At 45.8% G+C, this 27,752-nt stretch overlaps 1 protein-coding gene across 7 annotated transcripts in view; it reads left to right on the top strand.

Annotated features, from left to right (window-relative positions):
• EPN3 (epsin 3) overlaps positions 1-27,752 on the top strand; it is a 380,680-nt gene that overhangs the window by 141,218 nt on the left and 211,710 nt on the right. For all 7 annotated transcript variants that reach the window (XM_085617119.1, XM_085617115.1, XM_085617117.1 and 4 more), the window contains exon 3: positions 16,328-16,446. In XM_085617119.1, coding sequence (XP_085473245.1) covers positions 16,328-16,446 — 119 coding nt within the window. The remainder of the gene's footprint in view (positions 1-16,327; positions 16,447-27,752) is intronic.

A 27,752-nucleotide genomic window follows, 5' to 3' on the forward strand; every position in this document is an offset into this window, starting at 1 on the left:
CCAACCCACAATTGACGAGACCCAGTAGTTGTTACATTTGGCTCGGGCCACCTGCTTCTCCCACCAGCCTACGAACAAGTTCGCATAACTGGGGGCGAAGCAGGTGCCCATCGCCGTGCCTTTGATCGGTCTATAGTGTTTCTGGAAAAGAAAAATGTTGGTTAGGCAGAAAAGGAGAAACTCTATCAACATTTCATTATGCTCAGCATATTTCAAAGATCTGCCTTTGAGGAAATAGCAATCGCATTAACACCATTTACATGAGTTATACAAGTATATAAACTTGTCTTGTCAAGTACAATCATCATGTCAGATTCCCACGGTATGTGTGATATTGCTCTAATGTAATCTTTAGTATCACGAATGTAGGAAGGTAATAGTTTGACAAAATCCGCAAGGAAAAAGTCTATGTATTGTGACATGGATTAGGTCAGGCATCCCTTGGATGATATGATCGGACGACCAGGTGGTTTCATAGCATCTTTGTGAATCTTTGGAAGATGATAAAACGTAGATATCACTGGGTGAGGACATGAGAGAAATTTATATTCAACCATATTGATCATTGCTTTGTCATGCCATTTCCGAATCATCCGATGGTACTCTTGGATACTGTTATTATATTAATCTTTGGTTATTTTAACATAACGCGTATTGTCCGATTAACTGTCTTAAAGCCTCTTTACAGTAAAAGTCTGCTGTCATGAGAACAATGTTTCCCCCTTTATAAGAGGGTTTACAGACAATGTTTGGATCTTTCAAAATGTCCGCAATTGCTCTTTTTTTGTTCCATTGTAAGGTTCATATTGATTTCACCGGCGGACTGGGCAGGCTGTTAGGTCTCCAGGATATGGTTGGAGGGCGATAATTTCCTCACCCCACTCTACCGCTACCCGCCGAAGAAACCTTACTCCACCTCGGGGAGGGTTTGAACCAGAGTACACGCATAATACGTGTCTCAAAAACATACCGTGTTTACACAACCTCAACATAAGGTTTTGTAGTAATATAGGGCATCTTTCCCTGATTCTACCCTTTCCTCACTATTATTAACGGTCCTGATGAAGCGCTGCGGGATCCATTAGGGACCCAATGACAGCGCGAAACATGTCGACCATTCTTCACCTTTAAACATCACAAGAACACTGCTATACGGGCTGAGAGTAGAGGGATTATATCTGCTCTATCCCCTCTCAATTAGCATAAAGTGCATCTCCATTGTCGTCTTGTTTTTAACCTAACCCAGAGGACTCGCCAATAAACCTATCCGGGTACCAACGGGTTATTTTAACAACACTCACAATCACCACTTGGCCCACACACCCACATGCACAACTGCGGCAACTCATAAAAGATCTCCAACAGAGAGCCCTCTTGTAGGGCCCGTGAAGGACTTCAGTGCCACCCCCACGAGGAGCAGTGCCCAATGATGATGATCTACACCTGAAAGGGTGTGAGGGCACAACACATACAGGAGTACCACTCCCCACTCCCACACACACATTCCTTATTTGGAGACACCTAACCTTTTTCTGCAACCATAATAGGCTGCTATCCCTCTATCTTTCTTTAGGAACTGGTACCATTTGTAGTATTTTCATATTGATTTCATTCTTCCTTCTGAATTTTTGTTGTCTTAATTTCACCAGGTCATCTATGACAGTTTCTTTGAATACATCAATGTTGTCAAAGCACCTTGGAGGTATGAAAGTCGATTTTGGTTTAAAATTTGTTCTGACAGTTTGCTGTGTTGTTCCTAAACTTTCAATTGCGAGAATAGAAACAACACCTTCTTCGATATTTTCAGAGACAGTTTGACTTTCAAGTGATTTGTAATATTACAAGCTCATCTCCAGTTAGTACATCTGTTGATGGATTCGACATTAGAATTGTATTGTCTCCTATTTTGTGCCCTTATAATCCTTTGATTTTAAAGAACTTTTAAAGTTTCAATTTCCTTGTGAAAAGGTACAAGTCTATACGCGTGTGTGTGTACTCAGAGCCTTGAGTTGGACAGAATGTGAGCCCCTTCTTTAAAACCATTCCCTCTGTTTTGGTTAGTTTTCTTGGTGTCAGATTTATAATTGTCAAATCTTCTGTTGAATTCACTTTCTCGTGCCTCTCTTGCTCTGTGTTTTTGCGAAGCCACTCCTTGATTTGCACTTATTGCTCCCGTCTTGTTTTTCTTGAGTTTTTTTACATGTTTGTTCTGGGGGTTTGCCTCTTCCTCCCCATTGCCGTGACTGTCTCATGAGCTGGAACTCCTCGTGAAAATGGGAGATCCCAGGGAGTTGAACTCGGGGGTCCGTACTGTCCTCTCTGGACTATTCGTTATTTTATTTGTATATATTTATATATTTTGTGACGATATCTTTGGCACCACTCCGAATCTCCATGACATTTTCACAAAACGTCCCCTTTTTGATTCAGCTGCGGTGTTGAAAGTATCGGGGTGATCCGTCAAGCGGAGAAAAAAGGGGGGGGGGTACCAAAACTCGTTTTCCCACGTGTTAGGTCTATGGGATCTTTTATTTTTTTTATCAGAACTACACACCGAACTTCTGAACGGAATTACACAAAATTTGGCAAAAAGCTAGATGTTGGTCCAGAAAGAGTGCTTTTTGTGATTTGGTGTAAATCCGTTAGTTTTTTCGATATCGGTGTTTAAAAAATATAGATATCTGGGGACGTGAGTCCTTGCAGTGGACTGAGAATCCTACTAAAATTTGATTAGCTGTCAACACTTAAACCAGGAAGTGTTGGCAGCCATCTTGGGACTCTGCTTGAAGGAGAGTCCCAGGCAATATTTTATTTTTATTTTTTTAAATACATTGTTGCAGAGTAGCAATACCCTGATCCCCCAGATATGGTGGAGGGGTTCCTCTGGAACCCTGCCAAGGCTAAAAAGCATTTTTTAAATTTTGCATCGGACTCACGAGTGCATCCATGGCAAAGTGTTTAAATTTTTTTTTACAATTTTTTGTTTACAATAGGACCCTTGGCGGTCCAGAACCCGGGGGCATTATGGAAATGAGGGAGGAGGTGCATGGGGCCCCCCCTTCTTGGGCTATTCAAAGCCCCAGGGACCGCCACCTCCCTGGGGCAGTGATCTAATTATATGCGGGGGAGCCTTGCCGCTCCCCCGGGTCCGCCATCTCCCTGGGGCAGAGATGTACACACAAAATAATGCAGGGGTGCCCTCTGGCCTCACCCAGGGACCACCACCTTCCCAGGGCTAAATATGAGAAATGTGGGGGTCCACAGGAATACATCGAAATAGTAAGCCCCTTGGCTATTGAGGGTCCTGGGGGGGGGGGGGTGGGGGCGGCAACTACCCCTCCTGTTATCTGCAATAAGTCCCACACAGAGGGATTGCTATGTGGTCTTCAGAGGCCATGCCCCCTATCTCCACCACTCTGCAAACGTGGTTCGTGGTGCACTACTGGTTGGTGGATGAAGTCCACTTTACACCTGAGGGATGTTGGTGCCAAGAAGCCCTTCTGGTACCTCCTATAAGTCCTACACAGCAGAATTCCTGAAAGCTGGTCAGTGGCCCAGCACCCTTTCTTCACCACTCAGCAAACGTGACTACTAGTTGAAAAACAAAACCCAGAAATTCACTGGGGAAAAAAGGTTGTGGTGATTTTATAATTAGGAAATAGAATCAAACAAAACCTTAGAAACTCATTTAAAACATCAAAGGTTACAGAGATATTATAATTAGACTTCGGTTTCACTCATACAAAATCAGAGAAATTCAGCAGTTCTAGTTAGCTAAGGTAACTGTAACTTGTGCCCCCGCAATGCACTGCTTATGACCTCGCATATTAAATCAATCATGACCTGGTCAGTGACATCACTCATGACCTCTCAAATGACATCACTGATGACCTCATCCACATAATCTGATGCACCCACTCACACCTCAATATAACCTTTCATACAACCACTAAAACTTCCACACTACCATTCTCAAAACCATTGACCCACCAATACCAGTACTTAAACACCCACTCACTGATTTATAGGTCTACACACACATCCACCCAGTCACCCATACAGCCACTCCTATACCAATTTACTCACTAATAAAGACACTGATATATCCACCAATACAGCCACTCACTTGACGTCAGTCACCTATAGAGCTACTCATGCACCCATAGGGTGAATCACACTGCCACTTATACAGTTATACACACACCCACATATACTTACTCCCCTATACTGTCAGTGACACAAGCACACACTCACCCATACAGCCAATCTCACAATCACTCACTCTCACAGTCACTAATATATTCAAACACTCACCTATACTGCCTTTCACATAGGCAGTTACTTACCTATATACCACTGAATATAACTGCTGAATTTCTATGGTTTAGTACAAGTGAACCTGAGCCTGACTATAACCTTTCTGTAACCTTTGTTTTTTTAACCAGTAGTCGTGTTTGCAGTGTGGTAAAGAAAGGGGGTGGGGTCCCCTTTGGGTTTATTCAGGAGATATATATATTCAAAAGGGCTTTCCAATCCTGGAAGCATGGTAGCAAAATCAGGACATGACTAGAATTTAAACCTTGCTATAATATGAATCCACACATAATATGAAACACTTTTTTTCAGAACTCTAATCTAACGAGAACGCTGCCATGATTTGTCTAAAATACATTGAGACAATTCTACAGGCTATTGGCTTACATAACCTATATAGGCACCCGATTTCATGTATAACAATAACAAAAAAAGATCTAAAGGCTCGTCTATTAGTTGATTTTGATGAGAAGAGATTTGATTCTAATTTTAAACTCTGTACTGTCAGACAATATATGGTCCCTAGTATGAACAATCAAAATTCTTCTTATCTACCACTTATTACAAATCTACAACATAGATGCATATTATTGCAATTTCGTTTAAATAACATACCTTTAATGCTAGGTCAACCATCAAAAACGTATGAGATTGATGCACTCCCACTTTGTCCTTGTGAAATGCTATCTGCACAGAATGACCTGCATTTCTATTTTTCTGTAAATGTTATGCTTATGAAAGAAACCGATACATGCTCCCTCTTATGCAGAAGTTGAATTTTAGACCATGCCGCCCAGCCCTTCATTTCCTTAAGTCATTACCGGATCCTTTTACATGCTTTTGCCTGGCCTCATTTTATTTTTCTGCTCTAAATAGGAGTCGATTAACTCCTTAAATTTGATGTCCCGTACAATTAAAGGGGTTTTAGTGTATAAACTATGAGCAACTCTTTATGAGCTAAGGGCTATTATTGTGAAATCTTTGTCCTCACATTTTTTTGTGTTTTTAATCTGATGTTATTTAATTATGTAATGGTCTGCGTTAATTACTGATGAATTTGCTTTTGTAGAATACTTTTTGTGCCCGAAATACAGTTGTGATTGACGGACTAGCCATAATTTGTCACCTCTATGCATAGCACCAAAGAAACACGTGCATTTTTTTCGGTACAAGTAGATTTATGAAACATCTTGTACCATGGACCGGTAGATATTTAATAAAATTCCTAGCGCCTGGAATCATTGTGCCATCCTGTTTAACTGAAGTCGCCAAATTGGACTAGCTATGATCTGGCTGAATGACTTTATCCATCAAAAAGCTGTATTGTTGATTTCCTTGTTCCCTTCATCCAGGGGAGCAGTAGAGAAGGATTTACTCCATTAAGAGCTGTGCTCAGGTCAAGATGAATGAGCTCTGCTGGGTACTTATCATCTTGTGTCTCCTGTACTGTATGGTTATCCTCCTGCGCTAAGACCATTGTGGCCCATTACCATGGCAGTCTTGGTATTGTGAAATTTGAAAGCCCAAGTACCTTGGTTCCAGTAGAAAGATCCACTTGAAATTGTTAATTATATATACATTACCCAATTCAAGATGTATGCTTTGGTAGTTGGCTAGGAGTCAGCCATCCGATATGTTGTTGAGGGCCAACTTAGCTTTTTTATGGCATTGTCTTTGAAAGGAGACTTTGTCAGTGGTTCTTTTTGTCATTTTAACCATACCTCTCTGATGGTACCACAAGTTGATTTCTTGGACAGGTCATCTCAGTGGTTGTTTTTTTTTTTTTCCCTTCTTTTCAGACCGGTAGTTGCAAAAGCAAGGTAACCGCACTTGAGTTGCATAACATACATAAGAGCTAACCTAACGTGTGCACCACAGATTTGGCTGAAACTTGACCAGAACTACTTTACACACTTAATTTTTCAAAATGTGCTCTAAGGAACAAAAAAGCACAACACTGGAACACTTCATTCGTTGCCATCCATGATCAACACCAGAATTTCCTAAGAGGTATGCACAAAAGGGCCCCCAACAAACCTTCCAAACCAAATATTACCAGGAAGAGACCCACTAATTTCAAACTGTGATGACACCATATGCATTGACCTAAAGCAGTTGGGTATAGTAATTAGTTGTGACGTATCAACATTCCTTTAGTTTTACAGTTGCTTTTTGCTATTAGTCTTTCACTATACAAGGTCAAGGGGACCTCTCCTCCAGCCCCTAAGCGCTCATGTAGAGAGCAAGGACATCTATGGAGTCCTGTCAACTAGGAAGTATTTTTTCCCTAAGGGTGGCAGAATTCAAAGCTCAAGTTGGCTGATATAAATTTCAAACTTAAACTGAAAGATATTCCTTGTAGGCCACTATACATTTATAATATGTTTTACATAATGGATGATACGTAGGATTTATGGGCCCCAAGCTAAGTAAGTATAGCACTAGTGCTTACTGCTGCTATGTATTTGTTTTCAATAAAAAATAAATCTATAAAAAAGAAATGTGTGCATTGCCGATAACAATTAGTTTGTTGGTGCTTCCACCTAGGATTCCATTTGTTACCTCCAATCTCATCAGTGTCCCGAATAGAATTTGCTCAATCTCACACAATACCTCAAGCTCTTTTGAGACCTAGATACCACTTACATCTGTAAGAAGTGCAGTCTCAGTTATATTTAACTCTTTCGTAGTTTTTCAAAACTCATGTGCTCAGAGGCATTGAGATGTTAGTTTAGATCACTTCTCAATCAAACCTGCTTATAAGATCTGCTGCACTGGTGGCAGTACGGCATTCACCTTTAGCTATTCACTCTGGTGCACGATTGATAACACAGATGCTGATCTCCACAAAAATGCTCAAGCCCTTTTAGTTGAGCTTGACAGCTCAGCTGAAGCATATTTTTTCATTCAAGTTTTGAAGTTTATTGTTTATTGTATGATTACTTCAAATCATTACAAATTGAATAAAAAATAGTTTAACAATAAAAACCATGGTATCTCATAAATGTTTTCAAAGCAACGCCGTATATTCTATAGTTGATAAAAATACAGACGATGTATAGAAATCAATAGTGCATGTTAAAATTAAAGTATTAAGTGCAAGATACTATGCCTGAGGCATACGTCCTATGTGCAAATGGCATAGTAACAATCGTTATCACAACCCACGAGCTGTCACTTATTTGATGATACGCAAACAGCGGAATTGGTAAAGAGGTGTTGCTTTAAATCCAGCCGTACAGAGTCCTAACGTGTCTAGGGGAATGGAACCTTTAAAGTGCTTAGTGCTGAGCCTGAATGCGGGCATTAAATGCAAATCGGTAATGAGCATTTTGAACTAAAGTGTAAAAAATGAAAGGTGTTATGCCAGAAAGCTTTATATCATTCTTTATACAAATAACCTAGTTAAGGGTCGATAATGAGTATTTTAAACTAAAGTATAAAAATACGGGGTTCTATGCCTGCAGGCTTGTATCATTCTTTGGGCAAGTAGGCTAGTTGAGGGTCATGAACAGAACCCACGAGTGGTCACTGTTTAGAGACACCAGCAGCAGAATTGGTTAAAAGAATGCTGCAACGTGTTGTCATGTATTTAAGGTGCTGAGATGCCTGGTGGAATTAGGCCTGTAATGTTCGAACTGCCTATAATGAAGTCTTTCAGCCAACATTCTTATTTTCTAAGTCTACTTGTAGGAGGAATTTACTCATTTGTGTAAAATATTTTACGACCCGGGAAGCCAGAATAATTGAAGAACCCTCCATCCAGCTAATCATGGCTTGAATGCATGTTCGGATGATTAACTCATTAACAAGCATTTGCAATGCAATAGGTCTCGCATTATTAAAGTTTGAGCTATTGGCATTGCTAAATAATGCAACACCAATAGTTCAAACTTTAATAATGCAAGACCTATTGTATTATTTTGGGAGCACAGCAGTGAAGGAGAAGCTTATTTATGGGAAGAAGGTGACGTGCAGGTGTTCAGTCCATTTAGTGGTGTTGCATGTGGTGGCTGGGCAGACGCTAGGGTCTTTCCTTCCAAGGAATGATGTTGTTTGTGACTCCCAGTCAGTTGCCAATTTTCAGTGATGTTCTGTTCGGGGGTTGCTGTGTGGAGCTGCTTGTGGCGGGCTTCAGTCCCGGGAGTACTATTGGCTGGAGGTCGGTGAGTTGCAGAGATGAGGGTTTGGGGAGGGAATGGTGCAAGCAGTCTGTCCGTACAGGGAATCGCAGTTTCCTGGAAAGATGTGGGGTTGCAGTTCAGCCCGGATACGGCTGGTGTTGCTGTGGAGCCGTCGATGTGCCCTATGTTCGTGCGCGCACCAGCCTGCAGCCAACCAGGGCTGAATGAAAGATGCAGGGAGCGCGGTTACATCAGCGCAGCATCGCCGGTCCTGGAGGAAGCACTGAAGCTGCAGCGAAAACAGTGCTTGAGCCCGCAGCCACATCTGCGTGCTCTATCCGAGAAGTCAGCCAAAGCAAAACTGCAAATACAGCTCCGAATGACTTACACAAGCTAAACAGAGCACGGACATGTACTGAGTGAAGCACATGCATAAACTTTAATAACACACACCGCCACAAGCGTACGTATCTTTCACTCAAAAGCACACACATACACACTCATACACATTCACACAACCACAAATATCCATGCACTTGTTTTTCACAAAAACGGCACACAAAAAATAGCCAAATTAGGCGAACAGGCTTAATGGCAAAATGTTCCCTGTATAGGGCGGTATTTTAATCTTCATGATTTTACTTTGAGACACAGAGCCCTAAAAACACATCAAAGAATGAGTCTATTCTTCTAACTGCGATTTTAGCATCTATCTTGGCATAATCTAGTAAGTACACACCACAGCTTTATTGCAAAATATAAAAGTAAATTACAAGATAAAAAGTGCAGTTGAAATAAAATAAATATGATTTCGGCTTAGGTTGGTTGGCTAATTAATCTAATTTGAGACGAGTACATTACAATACGATTCTTCCACAGATGGGGAATTGCTGTGATTTACAATGGGGTGGGAAGGTCGGTTGGGGGAGGAGGGAACCAGAGCACAAATAGTTTCGTATGTTTATTAAGAGTATTGAATTTTTTTTAGCTGATGCTTTTGCCGACATAGAACTGAAATATTATGTCAGATAGCTCCAACTTAGCAGTTCTCTTTTTTTTTTATCATTGCACCCATCCCGAGTGCCTGCATTACAGCCAGGGAGACGCAAATTGTAATGTATGCAGCCCAAATGAAATGTCCCTTTCTCATCGCGCATTTCCATATGTAATGGCGATTCACTGCTCTGGGTAAAAGCAGCTGGTTCTGCTAATCCTTCCACCACTTTCCAAAAGTGCCAGAGGCAGACCGTCTCGCTGAGTCATTCTTGGTTATTCAGCGAGTCCGATAAATTTTTACAATAATTATTCCATCAGTCAGATTATTCTTAAATGCATGGTGACAAAAGCTCAGATAACATTCTTGCGCTTCTCTTGTTAAGCCATGGCATTATTTTGTGCGCTTCTTGAGCTATGCAGGGTGTGAGCATCTTGAAGAGCAGCCCCGGCTCTACCCCTCCCCCAATGGCCGTGCTATAACTTAGAATGAGAAACCGGAAGAATCTTATCCGAGCCTCTTGTCACCATGCATTTAAGAATAATCAGACTGACGGAAGAAATCTTGCAAAAATTTATCAGACTAGCGGAGTACCGAAGAATGACTCAGCGAGCTGGTCTCCATTTGACCGTTTTGCAAAGTTAGATAAGGGATTAGCAGAAAGGAGCTGCATTTACCCGTTTGGGATTTCCAAGAGCCAAAGAGATACAGCGGCCCCAGCTCTACCCTGCCCCCTCCTCCAAATGCCTCGCCCGCACAGCCTGAGAGGCCACAACGGAGGAGCAGAGCGGCCTCTAGCAACTGGCTGGGACAGGAAAGCAATGCAAAGTTGAATTGTAAACTCCACGTCTGCCACAGAAAATAAATGCATTTAACCTGTGAGGTGCGCTGGGGTGAAGTCACCATAATTAACCAATACAGGGTTGAAAATGTAAAAGCAGAGTCTGAGACAGGAAGGCAATGGCTCCTTAAAAGGTAACCGCGAGGTATGCAAGCCTTAAAGCAAAATATAAACAATGTGTCTGCCACAGAAGAGCAATGCCTCCCTTAACAAGCCCTCACCCAAAGGAAACCAGCGCGGCCCCGGCGAGCCTCGCATACAGGAAGGGGCCGCGAGATGCGCTCTGTGGTGGGGGAGGGGGGAGGAGCATTGAGGCGCAAAAGTCATAGCAGGCTGGCGAGTGGTGTGCAATGTGCGCGCACCATGACGAGAGAGGAAAGCCATATGGCGCCTCTGCTCGTCATTGTGCGCGTAACTGCACGCCCGTCGCCAGTGGGCTGAAGCGCTTCACAAAAGCGGATTGCATGGCAGCACGATGCACGTGATTGTGCGCGTGCTCGCCATGCAATCCGCTTTTGGGAGCCCCTTACTATAGTCTCGCATAGCAATTGCTCTCGCAATAGCTAGGCGAGACCTAAAAATCAGTTTTAAAAAGTATTTCATTAAATCCTTGACAGCTGGACATACACACAACAAATGAGTTAATGTTTCGTTAGGATAACCACATAATCGACAGTTCTCACCTTGATGATTACGTTTCCATGATGGCATTAAATCCTTCGAGTCATGAATTCCCAAATGGTGATAAATTAAGCTCTTTTTTGTCTTGATGCTAAAATGGGCTGCTAGGTAGGCTTGAGGATATGTGTGAGTGTAGGAGTTTATCACTGTCCACGCATGGCGTCGTTTAGACAAACTATTTTTGTCTTCCAAGAACGATTTCATCTTTGCAGACTCCTTGCTGGCTTTATTAAATGTTGTCTTTTCTGCCATGCTCTCCCATTACTGATTGAATATCTAGTTTCACCAAAGTTTTCCTCAAATAAGCTCCCCATGTTATAGGTGTTTCTTGGGCCATTTGAGCTTTTATCTCTTCCCAGCATAGATTGTTAAATGAGCTGGGCTCTGATGATCGAAATTTATGGCACAGCTTCACAAAGGAATTCATGCTGCGGATTTTCTGATTTTGAAGGCCACATTTTAGCCGTACATGTGCGGGGGTTGCGGACTTAGGAAGATTAAAAACAGCTTTATATACCTTAGCCTGGAGCTCGTTCACTAACTCTGCCTCCTTACCGCACCATGTTTTCAAACCATAAGACAGAATAGGTAAAGTTTGTGCTGCCATTGCATTTAAAATGTGAGTGTAGGCCGGACAACTCAACTTTTTGTTCAACAATCGAAAGGCAAAGATTAATTATTGGGCTTTGGCGTTTAAATCCGTTTAATGGTCCTTATATGAAGTACCTCGCCCCAATTTTATGCCCAGGTATTTGTAAGAGGCTTTCTCTTCCACTTGGTCGCCTTTAATGTACCATTTAAACTTATTTTTCTTGGAGTCCACTAGGCGTACAACCTTTGTTTTCTTATATATTTTTTTAAAATATTGTTTTGCCAAGACTCTGTCTTAGAGCTAAAGGGTCGTGTAAGGCATGACTATTAAGACCAGTCATTCGCTCCTTTGCTTCAGAAAGCATTTACGTCTCAGTCCAGTCCGATCATAGTGGGTTGATAATGTAGCAGAAATCACATTCAACTAATGGGAGTGACTACATCTTTATGAAGCACAGGTCTCTCTCTGAGAATGGTCTGTGGTCCCTCACAGGTGGTGACAGAGTAGTTTTACTGCATGACCTAAACTGTAGCTTTATCCAAATATAAGCAGGACAATGTTTGGACTCTGAACATTAGAAGACACATCAGAAGATTATTGGTAGACTACTGATGAATCTGTCTTTGTTGGCTTTAGCCATAACCTCTGGAACTGTTGGTTAGACCTTTTCAGTGAGTACCTCCCTGAGACAATTGGGGCAATTTCAGGCAAACAGATCAGATGGTGTTTGCTTACCTCTTCACAGTCATGTACACTACAACAAGAGACCTGCAACGGGAATTTGGCATATGGAATTGGTGTGGTTGTAGTAGGCTTACCTCACCTGAGAGGTGCTCTTAAAAGTTTTACATCTTACCTACCTGCAATGCTCTTTGACATTCTTTTTTTCAAGGATCCTCCCAAGAAGTTAAAAAATAGGTCCCACTCTACGGATGAATCTTGATCTCTGCAATGATTTTCTGATGTGACCAATTACAAACACAGGAATTAAAGGTTTTGTAGCTTGATTTCTCTGCAGAACTCAAGTCACAACTGGAATAACCACAGAGCAAAGGAAGCAACATTGACCATATTACTGTTGTCAAGAACCTTGCCATGAAACTGTTAGAAAGTTTGAAAGAAAATATCTATTCCATCTTTAGGCCTGGCTGAACCTCTTCATCTAGCTTATCTATGCTGGGCAGGATTTCTGTCCTCTTCTCACCAAACCCCTCCTGTTCCAAACTCTCTTCGCTTTCATCAGTTACGCTAGAAGTGTTTTCGCTTCTTCACCCTTATCTAGGGAGCATCAACCAGCTCCTGCTTTTATCACATTCTCGGGAGGTTCTTGTGAGTGGTAACCATGGCCAAGATCATCTTTGCCTCAAGAAAGCGGCTTTGTCTCTGCGCATACATATATCACTTGTATCTGGTGGCTCAGTGGACTAATGCTTCCACTGTAGGGGCCTGTGTTCGACCTCACAGGTTCAAATCCCGGAGGGTCTACTCAGCCTTTCATCCATCTGAGGTCGATAAAATGAGTACCATTGAGTTTGGGTAACAATAAACATCTGTTATTCAGCGCCAAGATACCTACGGGTGAACGTGCGCTTTACAAATACACATGTTATTGTATTACTTGATCACCACATATTCCTCAAAATTAGGTAGCGGTGAACGATTCATGGTTCCTTTAAAATGCACCATCTTTGGTATCAGGACATGATGCTCACAAACCTTTTAGAACTGAAGCTGCTCTTTCGGTCTCTCAAGTCCTTATTCCTCATGGGCAAAGTATTGTTGTTTTCAGCCAATGCCACAGTAATGTTCCATGTGAAGAAACTAGCAAGCATGTGTTCTCATCAACTGTGCCTTGTTGCAGTATAAATTAAGACTAAGGCTCTCTGTTACAACCTGCTCGTTTCAGCAGACTAGCTAGCCGGCTTCTCTGGCAGGTCACTGTGACTTACCCGCCACATGAGTAAGAGGTGAATAACCTAGTAGTCCTCTACCACCTCCATTTCTGGTTTTATTCAGTGGACACTTTTTTGTAGGTCTAATCACAGAAAACAAGCTTTACTCCCAGAATGCCTGCCTGTTCTTAGATGGCTGTAACTATTGTGGCAAATAACTTGATGACTGGGATTGCTGAAAGGCATCCACACGTGTAGGCGTGACTTTCAAGTCTAAATGTTATGGGCAGAGTAGCTACGTAAGTAACTCCTTATACTTTCTCTCAGTGCTAACTAAGCCTTTTGTGTCTGGTCTAATCATTAAAATTGAATAGTGCTAGCTGCCTCCCCCTGGCAGTTCTAAAATTCTTGAACACTGCACTTGCAGCAAATACAGGACATAATTGTGATGACTTGTGTACTGCTAGCATTTAATTAACCTTTTCCCAGATCACTTATCCACCTGCCATACCAATTTGTATGTCATACAAATACACAGAAAGCAGTTGTCTACAATATGAGGTGTCTGAGGCAAAGCCTGGATAACATCCAAATGGGCTCCCTTTTTGTATTGTTTTTGATTTTTGTCCAAAATGTAACATGCTTCTATGTGATATCATCCCTTCCTGCCACTCATTTCCTGTACTAAGCATCACCCCTCACCGTATTGCCACCATCACCGCTAAAGTGGCAAAACCTGCAATCTCTCAGTTCTTGCTGATCACATTAGTCACTCGAAGGCCTCAAGGGTAAAACTGGGCAGGTACGAACTGCCCGACTGAGCATAAATCGTTTTCTCCGCTTAAACTGCTTGGCCAATGTCTGACATATAAAACTGTGGAAAGAATGGTACGCTGCCCTAACTCCTGCCTGCCCCACCCCGTCCCTCCAATCCTAGATTTGCAAAAAAAGACAAATTTAACATTCATACCTATCTGAGGTGGGTCTAAAGCAATTGAGAACCTGCTGCCCAAAGTGTGTCTAACAACTTTGTACTCTTATTTAATATAGATGCTTGCACATCATAATATAGATCACATTTATTATGCAGTAATAGTCCGCAAAATGTCCTTATACAAAGTCCACATAGCTCCATGAAGTATTTGTCTCTTCACTTAACCCTTCAGCCAAGACATGTTTTGCTTGTCGAGTCACTCATCCAGTGACTTTAGGGCTAAAAGGAACATTCAGGTGGTTCAGACACTGCTGCTCGTCTTGTTCTCAAGCTCCATACCCCCCACCCCCTCCCCTTTCCTCAGATGTGTAAAGCAGTCGCTTAAAGCAAATGAACGCTAGGCACAGTGAGGCGGATAAACCTCCAAAGAAAGCTTAAAAGAGTATCGGACAAAAGGGGTAGCCCTTGCTTAATACAGGAGAAAGATAGTGCAACCATGTTAATATTTAAAATACATTCTCTTAGCAAAGTAATGCCACACTGTTTCATCTGAAACACAAATAATCATGCTTGGCCATTTGCAGAAAGTACTTCCAGAGCGAAGCTCTACCATTTTGGTTTAAATCTATGTCTTGTTGCTGCATACCTAAGAAGATGAGGCATGCATGCTTATTCATATCAAGACAGTCACCACAGACTGGGATTGTGTTTAAGCAAAACCATCTACCAGGCAGCTGGGATTCGCAAGTCATGCCATACAATGTCTCCGAAAGTGCATGTCAAACTGCTGAATTCTAGGCACTTGAAGATATAGATAAAGCCGTAGAATAGACCTCTGAAAAAATCTGATGTTCAGCTCACAGTGGATTAATCCCCAATCCCTGCAGCAGACTCCGCAGAATGTATCCTATGTATGTTGACTTTTTTAGCACAAATTTAACTACCAAACAATGCAGGAGCAATACAGATCTACATTAGGGTACTGCAGCAGCATAGTAGTAGGGAGCTACAAGTAAAGAGAGTGGGGATTAAAAGGAGATTCCATTGTCCATCTACAATGATGTGAGCAGATAAACAGCTGACTAGTAGACTAAAAGTAAACTCTAAAATGCTGAAAATGGCAATAAATGCATTTGTGGGCAATTTCTTTCACCAAGTACTACTTAAAACCACTACATTGCATTCAGTTCAAACTTTTGTCAAATCACCATAGTCTGGTTTTAAATGTCAGGCAGGATGCCAAATTGGTTGGGCAGCCGTAAGAGATCTATTTAGAAGCATGTCCTTCTAATCCCAATTTCAGCATAGAATCCTACATGAACTTCATGCATACATGTGAATCTCTGAAAGGATTCACGCTGAAAAAAGTTACTTTCTTTTAACACTGTCTTTGCATCAAGTCAGCAATAGGCTCACTTTCTTTCTGCACAGGATGAGTATGGGAAAAAAGGTTGCATTGCCATCACACAATGACTTGATACATAAGCTGAAGATGGTTTAACATTGAGTCACTGTGGGGTTCTGCGACAGTTTGCTTTTCCAGACAATCTGTGGTGTTATTCATGCAAATATTTATTTTGCTGCAATTAGGCGTCTCTAGTCAGCAGATAAGACAACCTACAAAATTGATATTTTGGTAAATAAAGCTGCCTGTGTTTGTAAGAAGTTATCTTGAAATGACCAAACTTCATCTCTGCTTCTGTTGCCTATGTTCTGGAAGTCTCCTTCAGGAGTGTGTTTATAGTACATTAGTAAGATCTGCGTCTTTCTTTGACTTCCTTTCAAGTTTCAGAGGCCTCAATGAGTGCCAAGGCATTTCATGTTTCCTATTTGTGGTACATACCATTCTGATCTTCCACTGGGCAGTGTGCTTACGGTTGGGTGGAATTGTGATTTCTTATCGCTGTGCTGCATTCACTAACCTGCTAACACTGCTCTATTGGTTTTATCTGTAGCTGCCTCATCATCCCCTCAACTTGCGGCTGAGATCGAGCAGGCCCGTCCACAGACTAGTGGGGAAGAGGAGCTACAGTTGCAGCTGGCTCTTGCCATGAGCCGGGAGGAAGCAGATAAGGTAATCCTGTTCCTCCGTGTTGGGAAGACGCTTGTAGGTGGATTGAAGAGAAGGGGTGGAAAACATACAGGGATGTTTATACCCTATATTTCATCATGTAATCTTGATGATATTGAGAAACGTAGGACATCTCTGCTATATGCTAAATCCTGTAAACCATTTTGTTTTTTCCTAAAGTTTCTTGCACAGTAGATTCCACTATTCACCCGTATTTTCACTTCCACAAAATCCCATTTGAAGTTGGATTTGTGCTTCATTGGGTGTTTTGATATGTCTGACTTCCTCTTTAAAGCTTCTTTGTGAAAGTAAGTTGCATTTTCGCTTCTTTGATTTAGACATAATAGACTACAGCACCTTTTTAGTAAAAAAAAATGTAATCATATAATGCATTCAGGGCAAGGGCAAAGCTGATCATTGGCTGTTACCTGGAAATTTGAAGTTTTGTTTGCCCATGATGCCATTTACAGTAGTTTAATGATGCATTGATCTATGCCCACCTGCCCCTTATGCGCTGCAGTGCAGCTGGTGCATCCTCAGTGAGATCAAAAGATATTGAACAGGATGGGAGAAAGTGATGAGATCTGGGTGACCCCACAGCACACACTCCCTCCACCCCCTCTTCAGGTCCTTTTATGTCTCTTGTAGCCACGGAGTGGCAAGCAACTCTTTTTTTCTTTTTTTTTTATAACTATCTTTATTGGCATTTTCAAATTTTAGTAATGCACGTTTTCATAAAATATGCAGAGGCAAGACATTCCCAAGAGCAAATACTGGATAACCACAGACTATAATACCGTCCATATTCTCAGTGCATGGCCCATAATTCCTAGTGCCTAACAATGTTCAGTGTGAGGTTAACCGCCAATAGTCCGGAATGCCCAAACAATGCAAGAATAAACTTCAGACATTTAAGGATACCCAACTGGGGCAAAGGAAAAGAACAAAACAAATAGAAGACCTTATGCAGAGGGGGAAACAACATCATTTATGTCCAGTGCAGCTTGTGGTGGGGACACATTATAGGAAGAAATTACACCAAGGGGCACGCAGGTAACACACAAGGAAGAGACCCATAGCTGCAAATAGGGTTACCTCCCCCAGCTTTGCAAAAAGTCAGCGAATGCTTCTCCAGTGTGGTACAGAGAACAGTGCCTTCTGTCGTCCTCACTTTATTGATAAGCAGGATGCATAGGAATAACAGATCCCCCTCTCCCCCTCCGCCCCCAATACTTTCCTATCAACCCAGTTAACACTACACTTCAAGCTTGGGACTTTGGGTCCGGTAAGTTAGGCCTCTTATCCTTCCCCTCACCTTGAGTCCAATTAATTGTAATAAAAGTTTTTCCCCAATTTGACAAGTTGGCGCATTCGATAGCTGGAAGAACGGGTGATGATATCAGATATTAGACATTTTCCAACGTTCACTTGTCGAATCTTTACCTCCGTGCAAGCAAGAAGATGTTCTGACTCGTCATTGGCTTCTTCACCCCTTATTTAAGAAAGGGCTCATCCGAGAGAAAATCATGTTTGAGAAAGCAATAGATGAGCTAATGGGTTACATGTATAGGTTGTATGTGTGTATATATATATATATATATATATATATATATATATATATATATATATATATATATATATATATGTGTGTGTGTATATGTGTATATATATATATGTATATATGTGTATATATATATATATATATATATTCACTGAAAAAACCATAGGTTTCACACATGTTATAGTTAGCGGAAATTTTACTGATAAAAAACCAATGAAATTCCCCCGTTATAGTTACTGCAGGCAACTATAACTCACGCGACCGCAATCTTCTGCTGATGCTAATACTGTATTTAGACACTTATTTGCCCATGTCTTCTTCCATACATTTTTAGCTTTACATATATTACAAATATTTTTTTTTCATAAAGACACATATGTCATCAGCAGAAGATTGCGGTCGCGTGAGTTATAGTTGCCTGCAGTAACTATAACTGGGGAATTTCATTGGTTTTTTATCAGTAAAATTTCCGCTAACTATAACATGTGTGAAACCTATGGTTTTTTCAGTGAATTTGCAAGGTTTTTTAAATGCTAATTCCTAACTATAACGTGTGTGAAACCTATGGTTTTTTCAGTGAATTTGTACGTTTTTTTAAATGCTAAGTTACTTTACGCCATTCGTGGCGTGCGCGCCCACTTAACGCAGTTCGTTCCGTGCGCGCACGGTGCGCTTCGCGCACTGTGCGCGCACAGGGAGCGCGCCCACTTTACGCAGTTAGTGCCGTGCACGCACGGAGGGCACGCGGTGCGCTACGCGCACCGCGTGCCCACGTTACGCTAGATGGGCCATGTACGCACGATGCGCTTCGCGCACCGTGCGCACATGGAGGACATATGATGCACTTCGTTTTGAAAGGTAATATTTTAATTTTTCGTATATTTCGGGCACCAATTGCACACGGGGTGGAGAGAGTGTGGATACTTTTTTTTTAAATTATTTTTTACCGTACGCGTACGGTAAGCGTAATCGGCGAAATTACCGAAAACCTAAAAATTCCGTTTTTGGCCTTGGGGGATCTTTGGGGACTCCCTCAACATGGCTATGTGTGTGGGAGCGGTCTAAACAGCCCCTTTACATGTTTTTGGGCTTTATATTTTAAAAATCACTCTCAGTGCGAGAGAGAAAATGGCGGCCGCCGCTTCCTGGTTTCGGCCGATTCGAATGTTTACTAAGATCTAAGAGCCAATCAGAATCGCGCTCGCGCACGCCACCGTACGCGTACGGTAAGCGTACCGTAAGCGCACCGTAAGCTGGCTCAGATATATATATTGATTTAAAGGCTATTTTCTCAGAATCTACTGAACAGATTTACACCAAACCTACAAAAGGCACTTCCTTGACCTGAGGACTACCTCTCTGCCAAATTTCTAGTAATTCTGTTCAGCCGTTCGGGCTGTAGCCCTGTCTAAAGGTCCTATGGAAAAATGCATGGGAAAAACGCGTTTTGGGACCCCCTTTTATCTCAGCCCCCGCTTGACGAATCCCCCCGAGACTTTCAGGGTAGGAGTGGAGCGTAGCGCCCCACCTATTTTGAAAAATTCGCGAGGATTCGTCGACCGGCGCCAAAGTTATTCAAAATAGAATGTTGCGGATTTCCTATGGAAACGTGGTCCTAACTATAACTACCTACTGGCGACCGCCAGTAGGTAATATGTGTATATGTATATGTGTATATGTGTATATATATGTATATGTGTATGTATATGTATATGTGTATATATATGTGTATATGTGTATATATATATGTATATGTGTATATGTGTGTATATGTGTGTATATGTGTATATATGTGTGTATATATTCCAAAGTCCAGGTTTCACCCTGTTGCGCTCTGCATGGAAACGCCAACACAGTTGAGCATAAGAACCTCCTTTAATGTGGGCAGCAGGCACAGCACGTAATCCCTTCCACAAGTGAAATGCCAAACATGTTTCGGGCGCCAAGCCCTTGTTCACTGGCTGCAATCAAACACAGTCCCGGCAGCTGTGAGGACTGTTATCTCACTGTCCCCGCCCAAATGGGACTTCTTTTAGCCAATAGTGAGATAACAGTCCTCACAGCTGCCGGGACTGTGTTTGATTGCAGCCAGTGAACAAGGGCTTGGCGCCCGAAACATGTTTGGCATTTCACTTGTGGAAGGGATTACGTGCTGTGCCTGCTGCCCACATTAAAGGAGGTTCTTATGCTCAACTGTGTTGGCGTTTCCATGCAGAGCGCAACAGGGTGAAACCTGGACTTTGGAATCTAATTGCGGCGTGCTCCGCCGCGGAGATGCCCCGCCGCAAATGAAAGCGGACCTGCGTGCTCTCAGTCATTGGCACGCATAGGAGTTGGACATGCCTATTTTTGTGGGGGTAAACAAGTCAGCAGAGTATGTTATGTTTTTCCTGCTACAGGACCCACTTGGTTTTTTAATTTGCACGACTATGTCTCCGCAGGCTTCCACTATGGCTATTGAAGGACTACTTACCCCAGAAGGCTATTGGCTAAAAGAAGTCCCATTTGGGCGGGGACAGTGAGATAACAGTCCTCACAGCTGCCGGGACTGTGTTTGATTGCAGCCAGTGAACAAGGGCTTGGCGCCCGAAACATGTTTGGCATTTCACTTGTGGAAGGGATTACGTGCTGTGCCTGCTGCCCACATTAAAGGAGGTTCTTATGCTCAACTGTGTTGGCGTTTCCATGCAGAGCGCAACAGGGTGAAACCTGGACTTTGGAATCTAATTGCGGCGTGCTCCGCCGCGGAGATGCCCCGCCGCAAATTAAAGCGGACCTGCGTGCTCTCAGTCATTGGCACGCATAGGAGTTGGACATGCCTATTTTTGTGGGGGTAAACAAGTCAGCAGAGTATGTTATGTTTTTCCTGCTACAGGACCCACTTGGTTTTTTAATTTGCACGACTATGTCTCCGCAGGCTTCCACTATGGCTATTGAAGGACTACTTACCCCAGAAGGCTATTGGCTAAAAAGTCCCATTTGGGCGGGGACAGTGAGATAACAGTCCTCACAGCTGCCGGGACTGTGTTTGATTGCAGCCAGTGAACAAGGGCTTGGCGCCCGAAACATGTTTGGCATTTCACTTGTGGAAGGGATTACGTGCTGTGCCTGCTGCCCACATTAAAGGAGGTTCTTATGCTCAACTGTGTTGGCGTTTCCATGCAGAGCGCAACAGGGTGAAACCTGGACTTTGGAATGTGTGTATATATGTGTGTATATGTGTGTATATATGTGTATATATGTATATATGTGTGTATATATCTATATATGTATGTATATATGTGTGTATATATATGTGTAGATATATATGAAGAAAATTCTGCCTCCCGGACCAAGAATTACCTATCGAAAGACAGCCTCTCTGGGAGATATTCTCACACAAAGCCATTTTGAAGTTAAACCGCCAATCACCAAGTCCTGGTTAACCACACCGGGATTTTGGAAATGTTCAAAATGTAAGGCATGTGAACAGGGCAAAAACATCACCTCTTACCAATTACAGAATGGCCATCATGAAATGATTCAAGACCACATTACATGTGAATCTAAATATGTAATTTACAGACTGGAATGCCCTTGTCAGAAATACTATATAGGTAGCACAATCAACAAACTCAAACTTGGGGGGAGGAGCCTAGCGCGCAACCAAGATGGCCGCGTAGGTGCGAGGCTCCCGAGGACCTCCACGACCTCCTGAATTAATCCTGGCTATATCCTGTCCTTGTTGAGGGGACTGTATCGGTGAACCCGAGCTGAGGCGCCATCCGTTTTTCGTTTTCGAATCGGACCCCGGACACCGGTGGGAGCACCGATTGACGGTTGCGGCCTTCTCCGCGCTGGCCCCCCGGATTGGAGTAGTGGGGCGATCCGGGGACAAAGCGAACAACAGCGGCGGGCAGGGCTGGGCGACTCGCGTATCCCGCGCTTTCACTTTCGCTTTCGCTTTTGCGCTCTCCTTGCCCTCAAGCGAGGTAGGGTTGCGGAGCGGGGTGCGGTGGTGTGGCCTTGTCCAGGTGCCCGGCTGACCCGCCGGCCGTGAGTCGTCCTGCGGTCCAGTGGTCGCCCTCCCCCCCCCCCCCCCGGAACCCGTGAACTGGTTTATCGGCCTTTTCGAGGAGATTGGCACGACGGTGGGATAGCAGGCATGTCCACCAAACAAGATGGCGACCGGGCGAAGGTGAAGACGACCCGCCGTGGCCCGGCGCCTCAATCCAACAGTATGGACCGCTACACCCTCCAGAAGGGATCTCCGGAGACATCGCGCACATCCCCGACGGGCCCGACGGAGGCATCTGCTCAACCGGTGGATCTGACCCTCCGGGACGTCATGGGCGCCATCGCAGAGATGAAGGCCTCGGTGGACCAGCGCTTCGACACCCTAGCGCAAAAGATAGACTCGGTCCTGGTGGATGTTAGCCTGGTGAGGGCTGACTTGTCCAAAACCAACGACCGGGTCGATTCCCTGGCCCACACCACAACGAGCCTCACGACGGACGTGGTGGCCCTCCAAAAGGAGGTGCGCCGGCTTGGCCAGGCGAGCGTCCTGATGGACCGGCGACTGGAGGATTCCGAGGGTCGGGCCCGGAGGAATAACGTTCGCATTGTGGGGGTGCCGGAGGGACGAGAGGCGGCAGATCTTTTTGTGGAAGAATTGATCCTTACCCATCTCCAGCCCCGGGGGCTGAGTAAGCTTTTTGCGGTGGAACGTGCTCACCGGGTCCCTGGGGGCAGACCTAAGGCCGGTGCCCCGCCGCGGCCTCTCATTGCCCGGATTTTTAATTTTCGGGACAGAGACGCTATCCTGCAGACCTCAAGGCAACAGGGACCGGTCAAGCTTGATAACATGGATGTGCATTTCTACCCAGACTTTACTCCGGCGGTCCAAAAACAGAGACTGAGTTTTCTCGGAGTTAAACGTCGCCTACGGGACCTGAACCTTAAGTACTCAATGCTTTTTCCAGCTAAGCTAAGGGTGGAGGTGGATGGGCGCACGCACTTTTTTGACCGACCCGAGGCGGCTGGGGACTGGTTGGACACTCTGCCTGGAGATCGGGGCCGAGGGGGTGGGGGGGGTGCGGTTGGCGGGGAGGGCCCGCCGGATCAGAACTGAGGGGTGAAGAATAGGCCTTGCTCTGGACAACATTATTTTACCATTTACTGATTGTTTATGTTCCCCTCCTATGGAGGTCGTGTGGGGTCTGTTGGGGGCTTCCCTCCTCCTCTGGGGGACTAGTTAGTTTTTCATCTATGGGGCGACAGGCACACTGCACTTTGGGGGGGCTGTCTGGGCTCATGCAGGGGTGCAGGGAGGGGGGAGTTCTGTTGGGATGGGGGGGTGGGGGGGGTGTGTTGTTTGTTTGCACCGCAAGGCAAGCCCTTTACTGTATTGTTGCTCTCGAGATGCTCTGTGGGGGACGACTGACTGCTTCTACGTACGATGGGGGGTAGGGATTTGACTGTGTTGTCATGGAATGTTAACGGCCTGGGGGACAGGATTAAGCGTGGTGTGGTCCTGCAGTACCTGAAACGTATCTCACCAGATGTTATCTTCCTGCAGGAGACACACCTTATAGGTAACTCCTTTCATGCCATGAATCGGCGAGGCTATCGTTTGGTGGCCCACTCGGGCTTCACCTCGGGCTCGTGGGGGGTGGGTATCATGATCAAGAACTCGCTCCCGTTGGAGATTGATGAGGTGCGCCATGATGAGAGGGGACGCTACACTGTTCTGGTGGGTAGAATGGAGGGTAGAGTGTTTGTTTTTATATCAGTGTACGTCCCGCCTGGGTTACAATCTACTACATTTGCGGACTTGGGGCGCCTCCTCCTGGACCTCCCGGGTGGCCTGCTGGTGGTTGGGGGGGACTTCAACGCGGTAGTTTCTGGGTCTATGGATCGCCATCCCCCTAGGGACCTCCCCCGGGCGCAGGCCTGGCTGTCCGGCCTTTTAGATACACTGGGTCTGGTGGATTGCTGGCGACTAAAGCATCCCGCGCAGCGGCAATACACCTTCCACTCGGGTGCCCATGGTAGCCTCTCGCGGCTTGATTACATCCTTGTCCCGGCGGCCTATGCTGGGAGGGTGGGAGAGGTGTGCCATCTGGCGCGGGGCATTTCAGATCACTCCCCATTACTGTTACATTTCGATGTCTTCCCTAGGGGGGAGGGCAGGGTGGCTCCAATCAATGCTTGGTACTTGCGTGACCCCACTATTCGTGCCGACTTGATCAAATCCTTACAGCGATACTTTGATGAGAATGTGGGGTCTGTCCCTTCGGCCATCTCCCTGTGGGAGGCTTTTAAGGTAGTTCTCAGAGGGGAGGCCCTCTCCTTTATCTCCCATGCCCGGAGGCGCGAGCGGGAGGAGGTAACCCGGGTGGAGGCCGAAATTGCGGAACTAGAGGGTGACCTGGGGAGCGGGGTAACGGACGCCAAGTTGCATGTTCTGCACCTCAAGCAGGCGGCCTATAGGGCCCTCGTCACGGAGGCGGCCAGGGGCCTCAGTAGAGAGCAACAGGGGCGATTGTATGATGTGGGTGATAAGGCTGGTAAATTGATTGCGTGGTTGGACAAGAGGGAGAGAGCGAGTCGTGTGGTTCCTTTGATTGAGGGGATGGATGGTGTGCCTGTCACCGAGCCGGAAGCCATTGTCTCCTGCTTCGCGGATTACTTCCGCGAGGTGTACTCCCCGGTTTCTCCCTGCTCGGAGGAAGATTCTCATGCCCTGCTTCGGGACATCGCGCTGCCCTCCCTTACGGTGGAGGACAGGGATTTGCTGGACGCTCCTCCCACCTCGGACGAAATTGCCCTGGCTATTCGCTCGGTCGCATCCGGCAAGGCCATGGGCCCCAATGGTATCCCCATCGAGCTTTATAAGCTGCGACCGGATGTACTGGCGCCCCACCTGCGCGCGATGTTCCTGGCGGCCCACTCGCAGGGTTCCCTCCCGCCGGACCAGCGTCTGGCCACAATCGTGGTGATCCACAAGGAGGGGAGACCCCGTGAGCGGGTTACATCCTATAGGCCTATCTCGCTCTTGAACGCGGAGCCCAAAATCCTCGCCAAGGTGCTGGCCAACCGGCTGGTCGGCGATTTGGTCCACCAAGACCAATCTGGCTTTATACCCCATCGCAACACGGCTCTTAATCTGCGACGCTTGCACGGGGTGCTCGCGCGTGTCCCGTCTGTGCGGGAGCCGGCCATCTTGGCGTCCTTGGACGCCACCATGGCGTTTGACACGCTTGAATGGCCATACATCTGGGCGATGCTGGCGAAATTTGGATTTGGACCGGGATTCATTAGCTGGGTCAAACTGTTGTATTCGGGCCCATTGGCGCAGGTGGTGGTGAATGGGCGAGTCTCGGCCCCCTTCGCGCTGGGGCGGGGCACGCGTCAGGGTTGCCCCTTGTCACCGCTCCTGTTTGCATTGGCCTTGGAGCCCTTGGCGGAGTGGCTGCGGTGGCACCCCTCTATCCGTGGTCTCCGCTGGACCCCCGATCATGAGGACCGCGTGTCCCTCTACGCCGATGATATCCTTTTGTATCTCGCCTCCCCGCGTAACTCGCTGATTGTCCTGGTTGATGTTTTGCGCTCCTTCGGTCGCAACTCAGGCCTTGTCATCAACTGGGCGAAATCCTGCGTATATGTGCTTTCCGGGGAGGCTCCGGCCCTACCACGGGACTGCCCGATCCAGATTGCCTCTCAGGGGTTCCGGTACCTGGGTATATATATTACTCTAGACCCGGAGGCCCGCTACGAGCGGAACTTGCTACCCCCCCTCCAGCGCTTGCGGGAGGACGTTGCGCGTTGGCGGCGTCTTCCGCTTTCGCCGCTTGGCCGAGCGGCCTTGTTTAAGATGATGTCCTTGCCGCGCTTTCTGTACGCGCTTCAGAACACTATGGACTTGGTTCCGGCGCGCTACTTCCGTGAGGTGGAGAGCCTGCAGCGGCGCCTGTTCTGGGACGGGAGGCCGCGTATTGCTCTGGCTAAATTGACGCTCCCGTGGTACGATGGGGGGGTTGCCCTCCCGGACATTAAACGGTATTACTGGGCCTCCCAGCTAGCTGCGATTAATCATGGCCTTTACGGGCCCGCCCTGAACCCGGCATTTGCAATGGACAAGATGCTCCTGCCCGGTGGCGACTACAATCGCGCGCTCTACTCTGGCGCGCCCGACTCCCGTCTGACGGGACCGACGCGTGTCATGGTGCGTGTCTGGCACGCGGCTAATGCAGCTATGGGGTGGAAGGACCGTTTGACCCGGGCGACACCGCTATATGCGTCTGAGAGGTTGGGCTCCCTGTGGACATCGAAGGGCTTCGAGAAGTGGGACACGATCGGAATCAGCACAGTGGGAGATCTCTGGACGAGGGGGGGATTCAAAACTTTTGAGACGCTGCAGGCGGAATTTCAGCTGCAAGGCAGTGAGTACTTTCGGTACTTACAAGTCCGCCACGCGCTGGGCTCCGTCTTCCCTGATGTCGCGTCCATTCCGGAGTCTTCCCCCCTGGAGGACAGAGTGCTGGATGGCCATGTCCCAGACAGCACGATCTCCCTTATATATAAAAAACTGATCAACGACAGATCGTGCCTGCTGACTAGTCTCCGCGAGGCCTGGGTTGCCGACGGGCTGGAACTGGACGACGAGGACTGGATTTCCGCGGTGGCCTCTCCGAAGGAGGTGGCCATCCCGGCTCGCCTTCGCTTCGTCCAGCTTAAGATCCTCCACCGGGTTTACGTGACGGGGCCAAGGCTTCTACGTATGGGCTTTGTTGGTGACGGATTGTGTAAGCGTGGCTGTGGTGCCTTGGCAACTTTCATGCATATTCTGTGGGAATGCCCACAGGTGGAGCGATTCTGGCGTGGTGTGCATGAGGTCCTGCGTGTGGTGACGCGTGTCGCGCTGTTGCCTGAAGCGAGGAGATGCTTGCTGAATGTGTGGGAACCAAATGACTATACGGTCCCGCAGACGCGGTGGGTGACTCTGGGATACATGATAGCTAAGCGTGACATTGCTCAATTGTGGGGATCCCAGAGGCCCCCAGCGGTGTTGGCCTGGAAAGAACATATGGATTGGTGTATGTTTCGTGAAAAGGTAGTGTATGTGGCGAGGGGTAAGCCTGGGGCGTGGGTGAAAATCTGGGGCCCCTGGAACGCCTATCGCGGGGGTATTTGTGAGCCGCCACTGCTACCGGCCGCCTCACCAGCTCCGTCCCCCTAGCCGACCCCCTCCCTCAGCCACGGGCATGAGGTTCCCCAGTCCCTGATCTATTCCCATTCCCCTCTTCAGAGTTTGGCTGCTGGTTGGGATCCCCCACTTAAGGAGCACGTGCCGTCACTTTGGATGGCGGGTTGCCTTGCGGGTGTGGTTTTTTGTGTTGTTCTGTTTTGAAAAAAGGAAACCGTATTGTGGGCTTGGAGTTATGTGGCCTGCGCTATTGATATCTCCTGATTTACCAATCTGCACCGCCAAGAGACTCTTACTGTAGGTATGTCATATGCTTCTGCCACTCTAGCGGCCGGCCGGATGGTTGTAGGCCCATACTTGTAACCTTTTTAAAATGTAATAAACGGTTTCAAAAAAAAAAAAAAAAAAACAAACTCAAACTTCGCATCCTACAGCATCTGCGTGCTATCAAGAACAAGGATTTTACATATCCTATGGCAAACATTTTTATGACTTCCACTCAAGTGACAACAATCAGCTTAAATACTCTGGCATCAAAATTGTCAAACAGAAGGAAAGGGG

This window comes from Triturus cristatus, chromosome 7 (assembly GCF_964204655.1).
Source record: "Triturus cristatus chromosome 7, aTriCri1.1, whole genome shotgun sequence".
NCBI classification, from domain to species: Eukaryota; Metazoa; Chordata; class Amphibia; order Caudata; family Salamandridae; genus Triturus; species Triturus cristatus.